At 34.2% G+C, this 17,491-nt stretch overlaps 1 protein-coding gene across 3 annotated transcripts in view; it reads left to right on the plus strand.

Moving 5' to 3' along the window:
- Supt3h (SPT3 homolog, SAGA and STAGA complex component) overlaps positions 1 to 17,491 on the plus strand; it is a 442,678-nt gene that overhangs the window by 293,685 nt on the left and 131,502 nt on the right. For all 3 annotated transcript variants that reach the window (XM_012515533.2, XM_023719414.1, XM_023719403.1), the window contains exon 6: positions 1,517 to 1,653. In XM_012515533.2, the coding sequence (XP_012370987.2) occupies positions 1,517 to 1,653 (137 nt within the window). The remainder of the gene's footprint in view (positions 1 to 1,516; positions 1,654 to 17,491) is intronic.

Raw genomic sequence — 17,491 nt, forward strand, 5'->3', positions numbered from 1 at the left:
TAGAAGAAAAACTATCAAAGTGAAAACGAAATTGAGAACTTTACATTTATAGGCAAATGCTAAAAAAGAACTTGTTTAACAATATAAAAATTTTAAAACCTTTTATAAAAAGGCAAAAAATGCCCTAAAATCAGTAGGGAAATAAAAGCATAGGAAAAAATTATTTATTACAATAATAGGACAGTTCAAATGAGCCCTTTTAATTGCCAAGAAAAAGAAAGAACATCCAATTAAAAGTAGACAGTGGAACAAAATAAACAACGCAAAGGCTGGTCCAGACAAAGATGAAAATGTGATTCAGTTTATTGGTAGTTAAAGAAGTTAAGTTTTCAACCACAATTGCATATTAGACTCACCAGACTTTTCCTGTGTAGAGAGAAGACTATCTTCATTGTTGAAGTTTGAAGAGTTAATGTAGAAAATAGAGATCTAGTAAAATTTTTGATGTTTGTATAGTTGATACAACTTTGTAGCCCCTGTTGGCCTGGAACTTGAAGTGATCCTCATGTCTCTGTCACCCCAGTACTGGATTACAGGTGTGTGCCACCACACCTGGCCCAAATGTCCGTATACTTCAGCAGTTCTACTCTTGGCTTCTGGGCCATAAGACCAAAGCCATGCATACAGAAGACTGCATGAGATGCTTATTGCATCATCCGCTCCAGTGGCAAAAAATTGAAACAAAGTGTATATCCATAAATAGGGAATTGGTAATTGACTGATAAACTCTACTACATAATTATTGTGAAATTATATATGGTCCTCACAGAGAAATCTAGCCTGGACTGTGTCACTGGACTCAAAGGAATCTCTTGTTATAAGCTGAAAAATGTGAGATAAAGAGAAGGGGATAGGTATTAAAAGAATTTAAGTACTATATGGCAGTGTTTTTTTCCCACATTTGAGAGCACTCTTCGCTTTTAAAGTGATGTTTATCAGCCCTTTGATACTTACTGTACTAATTAATAATTTGACTTGATTGTCAATCTAATTTGTTATATGTAAAAGCTTTACTTCTGGGGCCGGGGAGATGGCTCAGTAGAATAACTGCTTCCCTGGCAAGCTCAAGGGCCTGAGTTTAATCTCCGGTTCTGGGAAAAAAAAAAAAAAAAAAAAAAAAAACTTTACTTCTGCATGATTAATGCATTTATTTTGGGCACAAAAATTATCCTTTTAAAAATTATTTTCAGCAGAGTGCAGTGGCCAGTGTTCGATCCCCAGCGTGCTGTGCTGGCTCCACCCCGGGCATGCTGAGATGGTGATTGGGACTGGCCGTGGTGGCACATACCTCTAATCCCAGTGCTTGGGAGACTGAAAACAGGAGAATCACTACAAGTCTGATCTGTATATTGAGATCCTGTAGACCCTGTCCTATAAATACATTTTTTAAAAATTGTTTTTTGAAAAAATTCCAATTCTGAACTTCATGTGCAAGATGTAATATGTGCAGTGGTTGTGCTGACATAAGCCTATTGAGAACTTGTTTTTTTTTCTCTCTCCTCTCATCATCATGTAGACAAGTTGAGTGGTGGTGGTACAAATAAAAGACAAAAAATTGATCAGGACTTTCTCAGCTCTATTGACCAAACAGGAGAACTTTTAGCAATGCTTGAAGATGACGAGATTGATGAAGTTAAACAAGAAAGAATGGAGGTATGGTACATTCTTCCCCTTTTACAGTAATAGACAAACACAGGAGTGCCTCTCTGCCTTTAGTTCTATTCTTGTGAATTTTATCTGAAATTCCCAGACCTGTGGTTTTGTATCTGATGGCAGGGGTGTACACAGAGGTACTTCACTTTCACAGTCAACTTTAGGAATCAACTTTTCTCTTACTTTATTTTTTCCTTTGAAAGTGAACAGTTTTCCTTACCCTGGATCTGAAATATGTTTGCTTTACCTTATTTATTTTTATGCCATTAAAGATAACTTGTAATTAAATGTTTAATTTTTTTGTTTGAAATTATCCAATTATCTTGGTGGCAAAGGTAATTTTTACTGCTTTTGTGTTGGTGTACAGGAAGAACTATTTTTCAGATGATTATTTGTAGGCTCTGACTGGACTCACTAGCTGAGTAAGTTTGCCAGTGCAACTACATGTTTTAGTATCACTGGAACTCATCACTAATCTGTAGTTTAATTTCTTGGATAAGTTTTGGCAGTGAATGTGAAAATTGTATGTACCCTATTTATTTACCTTAGCTATCTCTTCCAAAAATTGTTTCTTTAAGTATATTTTAGGAAAAATAGTAATGCCTTGTTTCATTTGTGTGCCTTCCAAAATACAAAACAGTATTCTTGTAATTCTCATTACTGTCTGTATACTTCTACATGTAAGAAGTCTCAATTTCCTCATTCCTCTTCACTGAGCAAGAAAATTTCAGAATTCCTAAAGATGTCCTAGCTGCCTACTTTATCATAGTCCTTATGCATGCCAAAATATAATTGTTTCATGTTAAATTTTGGGGCAAGTTCAATAGACATACATGCTTTGTAAACTTTTTTTTTTTTTTTTTTTTTTTTTTTTGCTTTGTAAACTTTTAACAGCCTTCTTTAAAGATTAGTATGTTTAGATCATAAATTGTGACCTAAAGGTGCTGTGCAGTGTGTGATTATCTTGTTGGTTTGGGGAAACTGCAAATGTTTCTTTTTTAAACTTTGCTTTAGGCCAAAAACATGCTTAGTTGTCCAAAGCAGATGATAAACATGTATTTTTGTTGTCATTATGGCCTAAACAGGATATGATTTTTTAGTGGCATGGTTTTACTTATAATACATTACATAGAAAGCAAATAGTATTTATGCTTTATTTTTTAAAAAATTGTATTTAAAAGCATGCTATAAAAAGGTCATTAAAGAAGGACTCTACCTAAACCCTAAGTGAAATGGAACAAGTAACTTTAATTTTGATGAGAAAATCTCAGCCAGCCAACCCTATTGCCCATCTGCATCCTGCACTTACATAACAAGAAAAAAATGGAGGATTTGTAACACTGAGCTGGTAATGCTGGGCTACTTCTACCTGGAAAAGAAACGATGAGTCAGGGAGGCATTAGTGAACATCAGTAAAATAGATGAAAATGTATTATAGAAAAAGCTTGTGGGGCTGGGGAGATGACTCAGTGGAATAAGTGCTTCTCTGGTGAGCGCAAGGGCCTGAGTTCAATCCCCAGTTCCACCCAAAAAAAAAAAAAAAGAAAGAAAGAAAAAGCTTGAGCACTTACAGTCTGTATACCATGCCCATAAAGTTAGGTATTAACTAATACTAATAAGGAGAAAAAATATCAATAACTGATAAATATGGTTACAGTGGAAACTTTGCTTCATCTGTACAGTAACCATGAGATTGGCAGCTCTTGAAGCCTTTTATGGAAATAAAATCTTCTCTAACTGAGTTAACAAAGAGTCATTTTGATATTTCACTCATCCAGATAACAGTTTAACTGAATAAAAATGATGGCCTTGTAGACATACTGTAGACAGTAGAAGTGGAACCGTTCAGAGCAGAGGCCTTGCCTGCTTCTAATTTGGCAGGTTACAGTTTCAAGAATAAACCACAACTGTGGCAGTCCATATGAAACCACTTTGGACTTGCGGACTGCAATCTCATGTGTTTAAAGTGCAGTAGAATAATCAGTCCTGGCATGATTCAGTGATATAATTTTGCTTCAAGCATCACTCAGGGTTGTAGAAACTTTTATTTACTGTCTTCTTCTCTAGAAAATAAGAAAATGGTATAGACCTACCAACAAAGCCTAATTTGGTTTTCTTTCTTTGTTCTGAGAGTTGTTGTTTTGTTTCTTTATCTTTTTTTCTCATTTAAATGTACTTTAGAAGAGAAAAACTTTTATAGCTATAAAAATTCAGCAGGGACTCAGCCTTTCTCAGAGCATTAAGTAAGCATGTGAACTCCAGCGTAGGCTCTTCTGTGGGATTTTTGGGTGATGTTCATGTGCCTTGCTTCAGGTTTTACTCATAATGGACTTCATTATTATTAGCTATTATACTGCTTGATATATGGAAAGGGAATTTTAATAAATTGTGCCTTGCTGGGCTATTATTATAGTTAATGAGCTGTTATTTGTTTTATTTTTCTTTAACACCAAATTTCTAACACTTGAGTATATCTGTAGGAGAGATCGGTGGTTATGATCTCTAAAGATGCATCCAGATTAATAAAAAATAATACTCAGCTATTTTAATTTATTTGAGGGACACATGAGTACAGCTTTCTTCCAGCTACCCCACCTCCCTCCCTACCACCCCCCCCCAAAGTGACTCCAGAATATTTTACACTAGATGTTTTGTCATTCAATTTTTATTAAAAATCTTATCACCTACATGTGGCTTTGTGAGCCAGAAGCCAGAAAAGGGTCACTAAAAGTTGCAAATGATTTTGTTTCTTTGAACTGTTTTTTCTTTTTTTTTTTTTTTTTGGGGGGGGGCGGTTATTAGGACTTAAACTCAGAGCCTCATGCTTACCAGGCGGGCGCTGAGCTGCACCCCAGCTTTGTGTTTTCTTAACGAGGAAAAATTTGGTCACTCAGAGAAGAGCTCTGAAACCTAGCCACTCAGCTTATAGAAGAATCTTGACACCTCACAATTATCTTTAATCAAGGAAGCTCTCCAGTCTTTTAAGATGCTGAGTTTGTCAAAGGAATGTAAACAGTGAGCACATAAAGTAAGTGGGTTCTATATTTAATGTAATCTTCAAATTGATTTTTTTAAGAAAGTGCAAGAATTCAAGCGAGATTGCCCAAAATCCTTAGTGAATTTGTCAACTGCTTCTAAGACAGAGGCTGCATACTGGAATTAGAAAGAAAACAGTATGGCATACATGGAAAACAGAATGGTATATGGACAATTTAAAGTATCTTGTAATTTTTAAAATGAGCTTAAATTGCATTAAGATCCCAAGCAATGATCTGAATTTTCTCAACCTGACATGTGCTAGACATAGATTTTAAAACATGGAGCATCTTATAAAGACTAAATACAAGATTATGCACCAAGATTAAGTGGGATTCATCCCAGGAATGTAGGGGTGGATGGTTCAATATATGCACATCAATAAATAAATACACCATATCAACAGAGCCAAAGATAAAAATCATATAATCACCTCAATAGATACAAAAAAGCTTTTGACAAAGTTCTACACTCAGAGAAAAAAAAAATACAAAAAATTGGAATAGATGATCTTCACCTCAACCTGATAAATGTCATTTATGACAAACCACAGCCAACATCGTACTAAATCAGAAGAAAATTAAAAGCCTTTACCTTAAAATGAGCAACAAGACAAGGATGTCCACTGTCACACTCTTATTTAATATAGTTCTGGAAACATTAGCTAGAGCAATTAGACAAGAGAGAGAAAAAGAATAATGATTGGAAAGAAAAAAATAGAATTATCATTATTTGCAGATGACATGATACTATGATGTAGAACACCCCAAGAACTCCACTGAGAAACTTGTAGATATAATAAGCAAATTCAATAGTATAGCAAGATACAAAGTCAACACTCAAAAATAGTGTTTCTGTACACAAAAACATATGGAGAGAGAAATTAGGGAAACCATACCTTTCATAATAACATTAAAAAAATTGAAATACTTAGGAAACAAACACAGTAAAAGATCTATACAGTGAAAATTACAGGAAAAAAGAGATTGAAAAGTACTTCAGAAAATGGAAAGATACTCCTTGCTTTTGAATAAGAAAATCAAACATTGTGAAAATGGCCTTACTTCCAAAATTGTTATACAGATTAAGTGCAATCTTGATTAAAATACCATTAATATACCTCACATATCTAGAGAAAATATTCTTAAAATTCTTGTGGAACCAGAAAAGACCCATAATACCAAAAGCAATCCTGAGCAACAAAGGAAAGGCAGGAGGCATCACAATCCCTGACTTGAAATTATACTGCAAAGCTACTGTAATAAAATCAGTATGGTACTGGAAATAAAAAATAGACCTGAAGATCAATGGAACAGATTAGAAGATGCAGACAAAAGCATAAACACACTCAGCCACCTTATTTTAACAGACTAGGCCCCTTTGAAAGGAGCCAAACATGTTCACTGGAAGAAAGATAACTTCTTTGACAAATGGTACTGGAAAAACTGGTTTCCACATGGAAAAAGCTAAAATTAGCCATGTCTATCACCATGTACTGAGGCCAAAATGGATCAGAGATCTAAATATTTAAACAGAAACACTAAATGTACTAGAGGAGAAAGGAGGTAGAAATCTTGAAGATGGGTAGGTAGAGAATATATGAACAAAAATCAAACTGTACAGCAAGTAGAATCAACAATTGGTATCTCTTTTTTTTTTTTTTTTTTTTTTTTTTTTTTTTTTTTTTTTTTTTTTTTTTTTGCAAAGTTTCTGCACATCAAAAGAAATCAACAAAGTAAAAAGAAATCCCATGGATCAGAAAAAAATTTTAGCCACCTGTCGCTTAGACAAAGGCCATCTTTGTAGAATATATAGTGTTTCTAAAAATCAGGCCTCCCCAATGCAAACCTGAGTATCTGAGATGAATATACACTCCTCACGTGAAGAAATACAAATGGCAAATAAATATATGAAAAATGTTCATTATCATTGATCATTCAAGAAATGCAACTTAAATAAAACAACACTGGGGTTCCATCTCACCCTAGAAAGAATGGCTGTCATCAAGTAGTCAGCTAATAATAAATGCTCGAGGGGAAGTGGGGAAAAAGAAACCCTTCTCTGATGTTGATAGGAGTGTAGACTGGTCCAACCATGGTGGAAATCAAGTGTGGAGCTTCCTCAAAAAACTAGGATTAGAGGTTCCATTCAACCCAGCTGCTCCCTTCCTGGGTATTTTTCCAGAATTGACAATACCAAACCATAGTGATATATATGCATTCATATGTACAGCAGCATAATTTTTCATAGCTAAATTTTGGAAACAACCAAAATGCCCATCAGCTGAGGAATGGACAGAAAAGATGTATTTTTTATACAATGGAGTATTACTAAGCTATAAAAAAGATACATTTGAGGCTTTTATAGGTAAATGGATGCAACTAGAGATCATACTGATAGGTAAAATAGATCAGACTTTCATGTGTAAGCATTGTATTGTCTCCCTAGTTTAGGAACCTGAAAGTAAATAAAATCTGAAAGGTACAACAAATACTGTGAAAGGGAAAGAAACTGTTCAAAGGGAGGGAACATTTGGGATGAAGGAAAGGAGAAAATGAAAGAAGGGGAAAGATGTACATACATACATACATACATACATACAGGATAGCTTGGGTAATTCTGATTTCTGCTGGCAGTTAATGCTTAAATTTTTTTCTCTCCTTTTAAATTTTAATAGTTGTTTTTTTTTTGTTGTTTTTTTTTTTTTTTACTAATTTTGAAAGCTTATTTCTGGTAATCTGAACAACTAATTTAAAGATACCACTATACAATGTAAAAACCATTGCTGAATTCCTATCATTTTCCTTACTGAAATTGTGTATCATTTCTAATGTTTTTTTCTCTTTTTTATTTTTATTTTTAAATACTAAATAATAAGTCAGTCATGTTACATACTGTGCCCAGTGGTTACAAAGTTGAGACAGCTAAGAGTTCTCAGTCACACGGTGACAGTTGTTCCAGGTGTGTGGACTGGGAAACTCAATAAAAATGTCAGTGAGGCAGGCAGCTATATATGTTCTCTAATCTCTGTGTTAGATGTTTGTTTATATCTCATGGTCTTTTTTTAAGGAAAGGAAAAGAAAAGGCTTTATGAATCTAAAACTATTTTAGGTAAGATGTTACAGAAAAGAAAGCAGTATTACCAATAAAATAAATTTTTATAAATATCAGAAAACTTAAAAGATTAATTTGAAAAAATAAAACATTGATTTAAAAACTGAAACTCTTGGGGCTGGAGAGATGGCTCAGTGGTCTAAAGCACCTACTTGGAACAAGCTCGGCAAAGCATAGGGACCGCGGTTCGATCCCCCAGCACCACATGCCAGCCAGCTGCGCCTCCTGGTGGGCTGAGCTGGCCACACACACACAATAAATAAATGTTAAAAAAAAAAAATTAAAATAAAATAAAAACTGAAACTCAGAAAAAATTCAGTAGTTTCAATGTATGTGAGATTAAAAAGTGGTGCTAGGGCCTGGAATGATAGCTCGGTGGTAGAATACTATCCTTGCATATGGCAGATCCTGGGTTTGATCAGAAACATAAGAAAAAAAAGGGGGGAAATAAATGAAGATAAAAATATATATTACAAATATATACCTATATATAGTTTGCATGTATATTTTGTATAAATACATGTGTGTACATTTACATATACTTATAGGTTTATATATGTATACACTACGTTCACAAGTATACTGTACAAAATGGAAATATAATTAGCTTTTTTAAAAGGTGAAGGTAAAAGAATCATTATGTATCAGATCAACTCAGCTGCTATTGATATTAATTTCAAAGAAAATTTAAAGAATAAAACTTTAGGATAAGAACAGTAATTTTGTTGATTAGAACATATTGCCAATAATGAAGGTATAATAAATTTAAAAATGTTAACAATCAATTTCGACATACTCAGACATAACAAAACTTTGGAAGTGCAGGCCAACGTCACACAAAAGCATATGTGGTAGAGATTGGAGCAAACTATTCTCAACTTGGTAAATTGACTGTCTCAAAATTTTTTTAAAGGCTAGGATTATATCTTAGGTGTAGAACATTTGCCTAACATGCAGGAATCCTTGGGTTCAGTTCCCAGTACCAATACATGCACACATAACAGCAAGTCATATTCAAAGGACATCAAAAAGAATACTCACTTTAATCAAGATGATTTTTTCCAAAGTATTCAATGTTGGTTGAACATACCCAAATCATTAAACATAATACATCACATAAACAGAATGAAGAATAAAAATCCCATGATCATCTGAATACATGTACAAGAAGCATTTGATACAATTCAGTGTGCTTTCATGATAAAACATCTGAATTAACTGAATACAGAAGAAATGTACCTCAACATAGTACAAGCTACATATGACAAATAATAGCCAGCATTACACTGAGTGGAGAAAAGCTGAAAGCATTTCCTCGAACATTGGCAACATGAGGATGGTCTCTGTCACTTCTCTTTGTTAACATAGTCCTAGACGTTTTAGCCTAAGCTATTAAGCAAAAGAATGAAATTAAAATGTATACAACTAAGAAATGAAGTTAAATTATCCCTATTTGTAGAAGATATAATTCTGTATCTAGAAAAGCCAAAAAACTTCATCAGAAGACTATTTGATTGAATAAATTTATTAAAGTTTCAGACTACAACAGCATGTAGAACTATTTAGTGTTTTTATACACCAGTAACATTTGCCAAGAAAGTAATCACCAAAGCAGTTCCATTCATAGTAGCCCACATAAAATAAAGTACCTAGGACTGAATTTAAGGAAATGATAGAACTTTACAATGAAAATGACAGAACACTAAAGAAAAAAATTGGAAGACGCCAACAACAGAACAAAAAAGAAAAGATACCCCATGTGCATGGATTGGAAGAATTATATTAGCATGTCTAACATAATTAGTGATTTATAGATTTATACATGTGATAATAATTCCCAGTGCTATGAATGAAAGTAAGAAGGGGAGACAGGACAGGAAAGGAAAAGAAATCAGTTTTAGGCCTAATTGTACTATATCCCACAGTGATTTATGGATTTCTACATGTAGGAAGAAAAAGCTGTAAGTTCCATATAGATGTATAAAATACTCTAAATTACCAAAGTGATCTTGGAACATTCATTCTCTTAAAGGTAATTTGTGTTCAGATAATTTTAAAATAGTTAATGAAGTTATTATTCAGGTAATATTAATACCTCTAAGAAATATTTGGTAATTTTTTCTACACAACAGAAATAATATGTAAGTGATGTATTATCTAATATGTTTTTCTGTCTTAGGAACTGCAGAACAGGTAGTATTAGTCACATTAGTAGAACCTAAAACTTGAGGTATTATATGTAGATCTAAAGCTGATTTCCTTTCCTTTCCTGCCCTGTCCTGTCTCCCCTTATTTTTTACTTTAATTCATAGCACTGGGAATATTGAATCCAGGATCTTCACGTTGACCTGTGTGTCCCATTCTTTTTAAAATTATATTTTCAATCTGAAAATAGAGTTGTGATGTTCACTGCATCGCCTAGGCTTGGATTGAATTTGCACATCCACCTTTCACATTACAGAGTACTTGGATTACAAGCATACACCACCATGCACCTCTGATTTCCAATTGTTGACTGTATTGACTACGTAATTACATTTGGTCAGTTGCTATCCTCTTAACATGTTATGGTAAAGAATTGTGTATTTGTTTGTATAAATGTTTCCTGTAAATGCTTGGGAAACATCTTCTAGAAAAAAACATTTTCTCCTACTGACATAAAGAATGCAGTGGGGATTGTATGAAATAAGAAAAACATTCCCTAAGCATTACTAGGAGCCTTGTCATTTTGTAGCTCACAAATTTAGATCTGATAGGCAGTTCTCAAGGCATCCTTTCAGGCTTTTTTTGTTTTGCTTGGTGCACACAGGCGTAAAACTAGAGCTGGTTGGGAGCAGGGAGTTGTTTGTTTTTAAATATTCTCTAACATTTCTGGCTGTATCATCTCTTGGGTAGTTTAGCATAGAAAAATTTTACGAGAGTAATTAGGTATTAACCATCTTTATGATAAAAGCTTAAGTTCCACACCCAGTTAGCTTGTACTTTCAAATTTACTCAGAGTTCTTTATTACTGTTTTTTTTTTTTTTTTTTGGGGGGGGGGGTAGGAAAAAAACAAAAACCTCCTTTCCCTTTCCTAAATCTGCCAAGAAGCAAAATATCTGATGGCAGCTTTGGAACAGTACTCATAGGAATCCTGGTTTTTCTAATCTAAATTAGTTTAGAATCTGACATCCATAAGTATTCTTGATTGTGGGAAAAATATTTTAAATCAGGATTTGTTAGTAAAATATAGGAACACTAATTATCATTCATTTCCACCTTCCTCATATCCAAGGAAGTATGGAAGTCATTTCTTAGGTTAAATCAGTAACTAAACTCTGTGTCCATGAGCAGGGTGCATGTGAGCAGAGCTTGGAAGCTGCTTGTTTCCTTGTGCATAATTGGAGATTTGACAGCTAATACTTATTATATTTTCAAAATAAGTTTTTATAGAACCAATCAATATTTTTGTCTCAAATAATTTCAATTTCTTTTTAAAATATGAATCCTTCCCAATTCATATTTTAGCTCAAGCTTTTCTTAAAGATTAATTCACCAACTTGTTTATAAAACACTTTGGCAGGGAAGAGTTTTAAAATATCATTGAATTTAAGAACACCACAGGCTTTACCACTAATTTACATTTAATGTTTATAGTTCTCAAAATCATGGTTGTGTAATAATCAAAATATTTTTGCCTTGAATATTTCATGGATTATATTTCCCTATTCTTTCTCCTTCACCCACATTCCCCACAGTAGGTGGGCAGATTTTTGTTATATAGTGTGGCTTTTATTTACCTTTATGGGCTTAATCTCCACAAGTTAGTATGACCACATATGAAAGTGAATGTATTCTACATGGTAATAGTTTTAATATTTTAATGGTTCATTTATTTAGTGGAATTAACATCACTTTTTGTTTGGTATAATTAATTTCTATATCTTTTCTTGTGTGCATGCTGAGAAAGCAGTCATTCTTGTTGCCATTATGTTATGGTAAGCCCAGTCAACACCATTTAGCATGACTAGACTTATATCTAGTCTAGCTTATTCTATAAATAAGCTTATTTATAAACTTATTCTATATCTCAGTTTGAGTAAGAATTTCTGATTAAGCTACAAATATTTACTGATTAGTACAACCCATTGTGATAATGTCTCTGGAACTTTTCATAGCATCAGTCAAAAACGCCAGAGAAATCCTTCCAGGCTACAGCATGACTCTTCTTCTGTGTAACTCTTAATTCCTTCACATGCTATTTGTACATCTTCTATAATCTTGTGTAACCAGCCTTTCCATCTTCATCTCCTGTCTTGTTTCTCCTCTTTTTTCTCTTCTCTCCCCAAAATGTGCACTTAGTTTCACTGAAGGAAGTCTCTTTAACTTGCCTTTCCTAAATAGCCATAAATTTGTTTTGTTTTCCTACCCTGAACCTTTTCCATTCATCAAAGAACATCTGAGTTCAGATATTTTAGCATGTAATAAGTCATGATATAGCAGTCATGTTTGCTTAACTTGCTTAGCTCTGCAAGGGCTTCCCCCTGCTTTATTTCATATAATCTGTGCTTACCATAGGGCCTCAAACATTGTAAATTTTTTATAAATATTTGTCTATTTACAGTGAATAAAACAAGTATAATTTAAGCTGGAATATGAGAATATTACCTATATGGTCATTTCGCTTAAAGAATGTAGTTTCCAACTATATGAAACCATTCATTTCTGACTCATGGACAAAGGGATATTTGTATATAATTAGTCATATAACTTAATGAGTTTTTTTTATCAGATGTCCTTAAGCAAATCTCTTCTAGGTGCTTTCAGTTACTAAAAGATTCATTGTATGGGTAGCTTCTCATTCAAATTACAGTTCAGCTTTTACACAGTGTTAGCTATAGAAATTTTCCTAACCACATTCTTTTAGTATTGACTTGGCACTGTCCAAAACTGTCTGAAGGCTAATACCATCAGTTGCAGTTTTAATTAGCAGACTTTCCAAATGGATGAATGTCATCTGAAACTAATGGTTGTCTCTGTTTCCAGTTTGGATTATGTGATTAAGTTTACATACTTACACACCTGCCAGACACAAACTATATTGATAGAGTATGAGAATGTATTCATATTGAAAGGCATAGCACCACCATTGTTATTACCATGACTACTGTTATTCTTACAAATAGTTAAGGGTGATATTTTACCATACTATAGAAAGTATAGTATTGTGTTGTTTTACTTTTTACAATTAATATAATAGCTACATAATAAAATATTAAAGTATTTAGTTACTTTCATTTTTAGTGCCAATAACCGAACCCAGGGCTTCCAGTTTGCTAGGTAAGTGTTCTACCACTGAGCGAAATCCACAGCCCCTAAGATGTTAAATTATTGTGCTTGATTTTAAGTAACTCAGTAGTAATTATTAACAATTTAAGTATTTTATGTGTTTTTGTTACAATGTTTAATAAATCTTACTATCAAATGCCTTACCTGGCAAGAAGGTAAATTCTTGTAGCTATTCTCCACTACCAAAAGTAGAAGACAATCATCATTAATAATAGATTTATTTACCTGCTTTAAAACACAGAAAAGAGAATGAAAGTGACTATTTTTAGGGAAGAAAACACGGTGAAAAAATTAAAATCACTGGGTGACTTTTTATTGTGAAGGAATACTTTGTTATTTGTTATATAAGAATTCCACCAGTTCTTTACCAATCTTCATACATACATAAATATCTGCAAAGCATGAGTGTGTGCCTTAGTATAGTACATGAGTGCAAAAGTATATCAATGTATATTTTACTGTCTATATGAAAAGTATACAAGCAAGGGAAAAACAAGAAAAGGGCAAGGAAGGTAGGGAGAGGGGAAACAAAACAGATCAAGGATTGAAGCTTTTCTAGAAAGATCTATATAAAGTTTCCATTGTTCTTTCTTCTGAAAAGGAAACAAGGAAGGTTCCATTTATCATATCATAAAAAAGTAAAGTACCCAGGAATTTATGTGAGGTAGAAGATCCATACACTGAAATCTATAATGCCTTAATGAGAGAAACTGAAAAAGACATCAATAAATTGAAAGATGGCTTGTGTTCACGATTGGACAAATTAAAAATATTGCTAAAATATCCAATGCTAAAACAATCTACAGACTCTGTACAATCTCCAACAAAATCCTAACAGCATTTTGCACAGAAAGAGAAAAAATAATTCTAAACATCGTGTGGACTCACAAAGGATAATAGTCTAAGTAAGCTTAAGAAAAAAGAACCAAATTAGAAGCATCCCACTTCTTGACATCAAATCTATAATAATTAATACAAAACTATAATAATTGAAACAATATGATACTGGCATAAAAACAGACACAAAGACAAATGAAACTTAAACCCCAGAAGTGAATTCATGTGTATATGTTCAGCTAACCCCTAATGAAGTCGGCAAGAATACACAATGCAGAAAGGTAGTCTTTTTCATAAATGGTGTTTTAAAAGTGGATATCCACATGCAAAAAGAAAAAACTTTGATCCTTACACCACACAGTTAAATTAAAAATAAATATAAAGTATGAATTATAAACTACAAGAAAATAAAGGAGTAAGGCTCCCAGAAGCTCAGATAAAGCAAATAAGAACAAGAAAGGCTGCCAAGGGGCTGGGGATACAACTCAGTGGCATAAGCGCCTGCCTAACAAGCACAAAGTCCTGAGTTGGATCCCCAGTACTGAAGAAAAAAAAAGAAAAGAAAAGAAAAAGAAAAAGAAAAGGAAGGCTGCCAGTCTGAGAATCATCTGCACACCAGAGGAAACAATCAACAAAATTGAAACTCATCCTATGGATTGGATACATAGTATATGTGTAAGGAATATGCACATAACTCATACAACTCAATAGCAAAACAAAAAATCCACAAAAGACCTAAATAAATATTTTGTCTGTTGACTAACCAGTATATGGCAACATGCTCATTGTCACTAATCATGCGGAAATGCAAATCAAAGCCACAGTATGGTATCATCACACACCTACTAGGATGACTAATATCAAAACAGACAACTGAGGGTGTAAAGGAATGGGAATCCTTTTTGATACAGGTGTTGTGGAGCAGTATGAAGGTTCCTTAGACTTAAAAGTAGCAAACAGAAGTGGAAAAAAATACAATCAGGTCATCTAGTCTTTAACTGCAGATTTATAACTAAGAACTTCAGAAAACACTCATGTGCTGCCCCACAGACCTAGAACATCCCCTAGTACAGGCCTCCTTCATTTGCACAGAGTGATTATTTAAACCTTGTCCTCTCATAGACCTCTAGCTCCCCACCCCCTAGTTTTCTTGATATTTTGCATTCTGTTTCATTATGAAAAGAGGCACTCAGAAAAGCACTTCTAACTGGCTCCTTAACCTTAATTGATTTTTATCAATCAGCTATGATTTCACCCTTGAAAGAAGCAAGAAAGCTTCTACTATATTTTTCTGCTCTTCTGTAGCACAGAACTTCTCAAAAAGAGCCTGAATTTGCTTTTTCTCATTTCTCTTTAAAAAACAAACTAGACTCCACTGCCCTATAGAAATTGTTTGTGTTAAGGTCACTAGTGACTTCTCTTACTGCAAAACATACACATCAATCTTCCACTTAGTCTTTCTGCATTGATATCTCTCAGTGGCTCAGAATTATGTCATTTTCTAGACCTTCCATTGTCCTGTGTCTGCGTATCAGGAGAACAAGGTTAGAGAGACCTTCCCCAATAATGATGTTAGGATGGTGGCAAGGGTTGAATTGTGTATTCCTCCAAATTCATTTTTTGAAGCCCTCATTTCCAATGTAATGGTATTTGAAGATGGGGTGTTTTGGAGAAGAGAATGAAATATAAGAGTAGGGTTGTCATGATAGGATTAGTAAGCACCCTGTGGAATCACGAAGAAATTCTCTAGCTATCTTTGTCTCTAGAGCTGTGAGAAATACGTTGTTACTGCTTAAGCCACACAGTTTGGTAATTTTCTATGCAGCACCAGCAGACTAAGAAAAGCACACTTCCCATCTCCTCTTCCTTGGTGTCCTTACTCCACTGTTATTGTTGGTGGTCCTCACCTGAATATGTCCTCACCAGAATGTAAGTTCCCATAGGTAAAAACTTAATCAGTTTCACTCACTGAAAAATCTTACGTGCCCAGAACAGTGTGTAATAAGTATTCAGTAATGTTATATGTAACAGTAAAGTAATAATTAAAATATTTCCAAACATCTGTAGGTCATGTATGTTTATTTGGAAAACAGTTCTATTTTTACCAGTTTGACCTTGAAGGGATACAAAAATGTTTATTTTCAAAAATGCCTATTAAGGGCTGGGGCTATAGCTCAGTGGCATAAGTGCCTGCCTGGCAAGCACAAGATCCCAAGTTGAGTCCCCGGTACTACAAAAAAAAAAAAAAAAAAATTTAAAATGCCTATTAAAGGGCCAGCCAAATAGCTCAGCGGATTAAAGTACCTGCAAGCAGGCGCAGGGACCAGGGGCCTTCCATGCCGGCCCCACCCCCAGGGGCATGCTGAGAATACAGTTGAGACTGGGCTTGGTGGCATGTGCCTGTAATCCCAGCTCTTGGGAGGCTGTAATCAGGCGGATCACTATGATGCCAGTCTAGTAGTGAGACACTGAACGCCCTGTAGACCCTTCCCTAAAATATTAAAAAAAAAAAAAAAAAAAAAAAGTGCCTATTAGTAACATCCAGTGGGCATCACAGAAGAGTTCAGCAAATTTGTAATAAACTTTAAGCAGGAAAAATATTTATAATTAAGCTCTATGACACCTTTATCTGCTTCGAGAAAGCCTGCAAAAATTTAGGTCGTCTAAAGGATTTCTGTGTTCCCTGTTTGAAGTACTTCAGACATTCTGGTGTTGCTGGTAGTTTTTAATATGGTGGAGATGTCTTCCTGTAGTAAGGACAGAGCAAGGATTGCAGTGTCCTTAGAACAGGAGTTAAGGTCCAGTACACTTCACGGTATCTGCTGTGTCCCAGATACTGCCTAAACCCTAACTAACTCATGCTCTGGCTCATGTCTTTTTTTTTTTTTTTCTCTCTTTTTTTTTTCATGTTTTCTATTTTAAGCATACACAACTAAATATATATTTTCTGAAACATTTTTCTTTTTTCTCCCCCCCCCCATTGCAATCCACTTAGGATGTGGTTCTTGGCTCTGGGCCCCCTTTCCAGATGAGTGCACCGAAGTTTGTTGAGGACTACAGTTCTAGAATGAAAAGTCCTGGGCAGGAAAGCTGTTGTTTATGTATGAATCTAGAACAGGAAAGTAGTGAAAAAAGTTCTCCATTTTTTTCCATTCTGGCCATTATATAGAAGAATTTCTTGAGTTTATTGTCCCTCGTTACCATTCCTTATTTCAAGGCCCATTGTCATCCTTTATTTTTGCCTTTAGCGAACTGTTAATTTCTGAACAGAATCACATTTCAAAAGATAAGGCAGTTACCATAGTTAGCTTATAAATGTGAAACCTCATTTTTGCGAGTCTTGTTTTTAAAGCCCTAGTTGATAAGAAAATCCTGTTTCAAAATTTTTCAGTATACACAAAGGGTATGAATATTCAATTATTTACTCTTAGTATGAGTTAGATCCCCTGCCTCTTAATCATTAGCAGACTAAGACCTTTTTAACAGCGTGTTAGTCAACAAGGAATGGAGTCAGTGGTCTTT

Source organism: Octodon degus, unplaced genomic scaffold (assembly GCF_000260255.1).
Source record: "Octodon degus isolate 3935 unplaced genomic scaffold, OctDeg1.0 scaffold00005, whole genome shotgun sequence".
NCBI lineage: Eukaryota > Metazoa > Chordata > Mammalia > Rodentia > Octodontidae > Octodon > Octodon degus.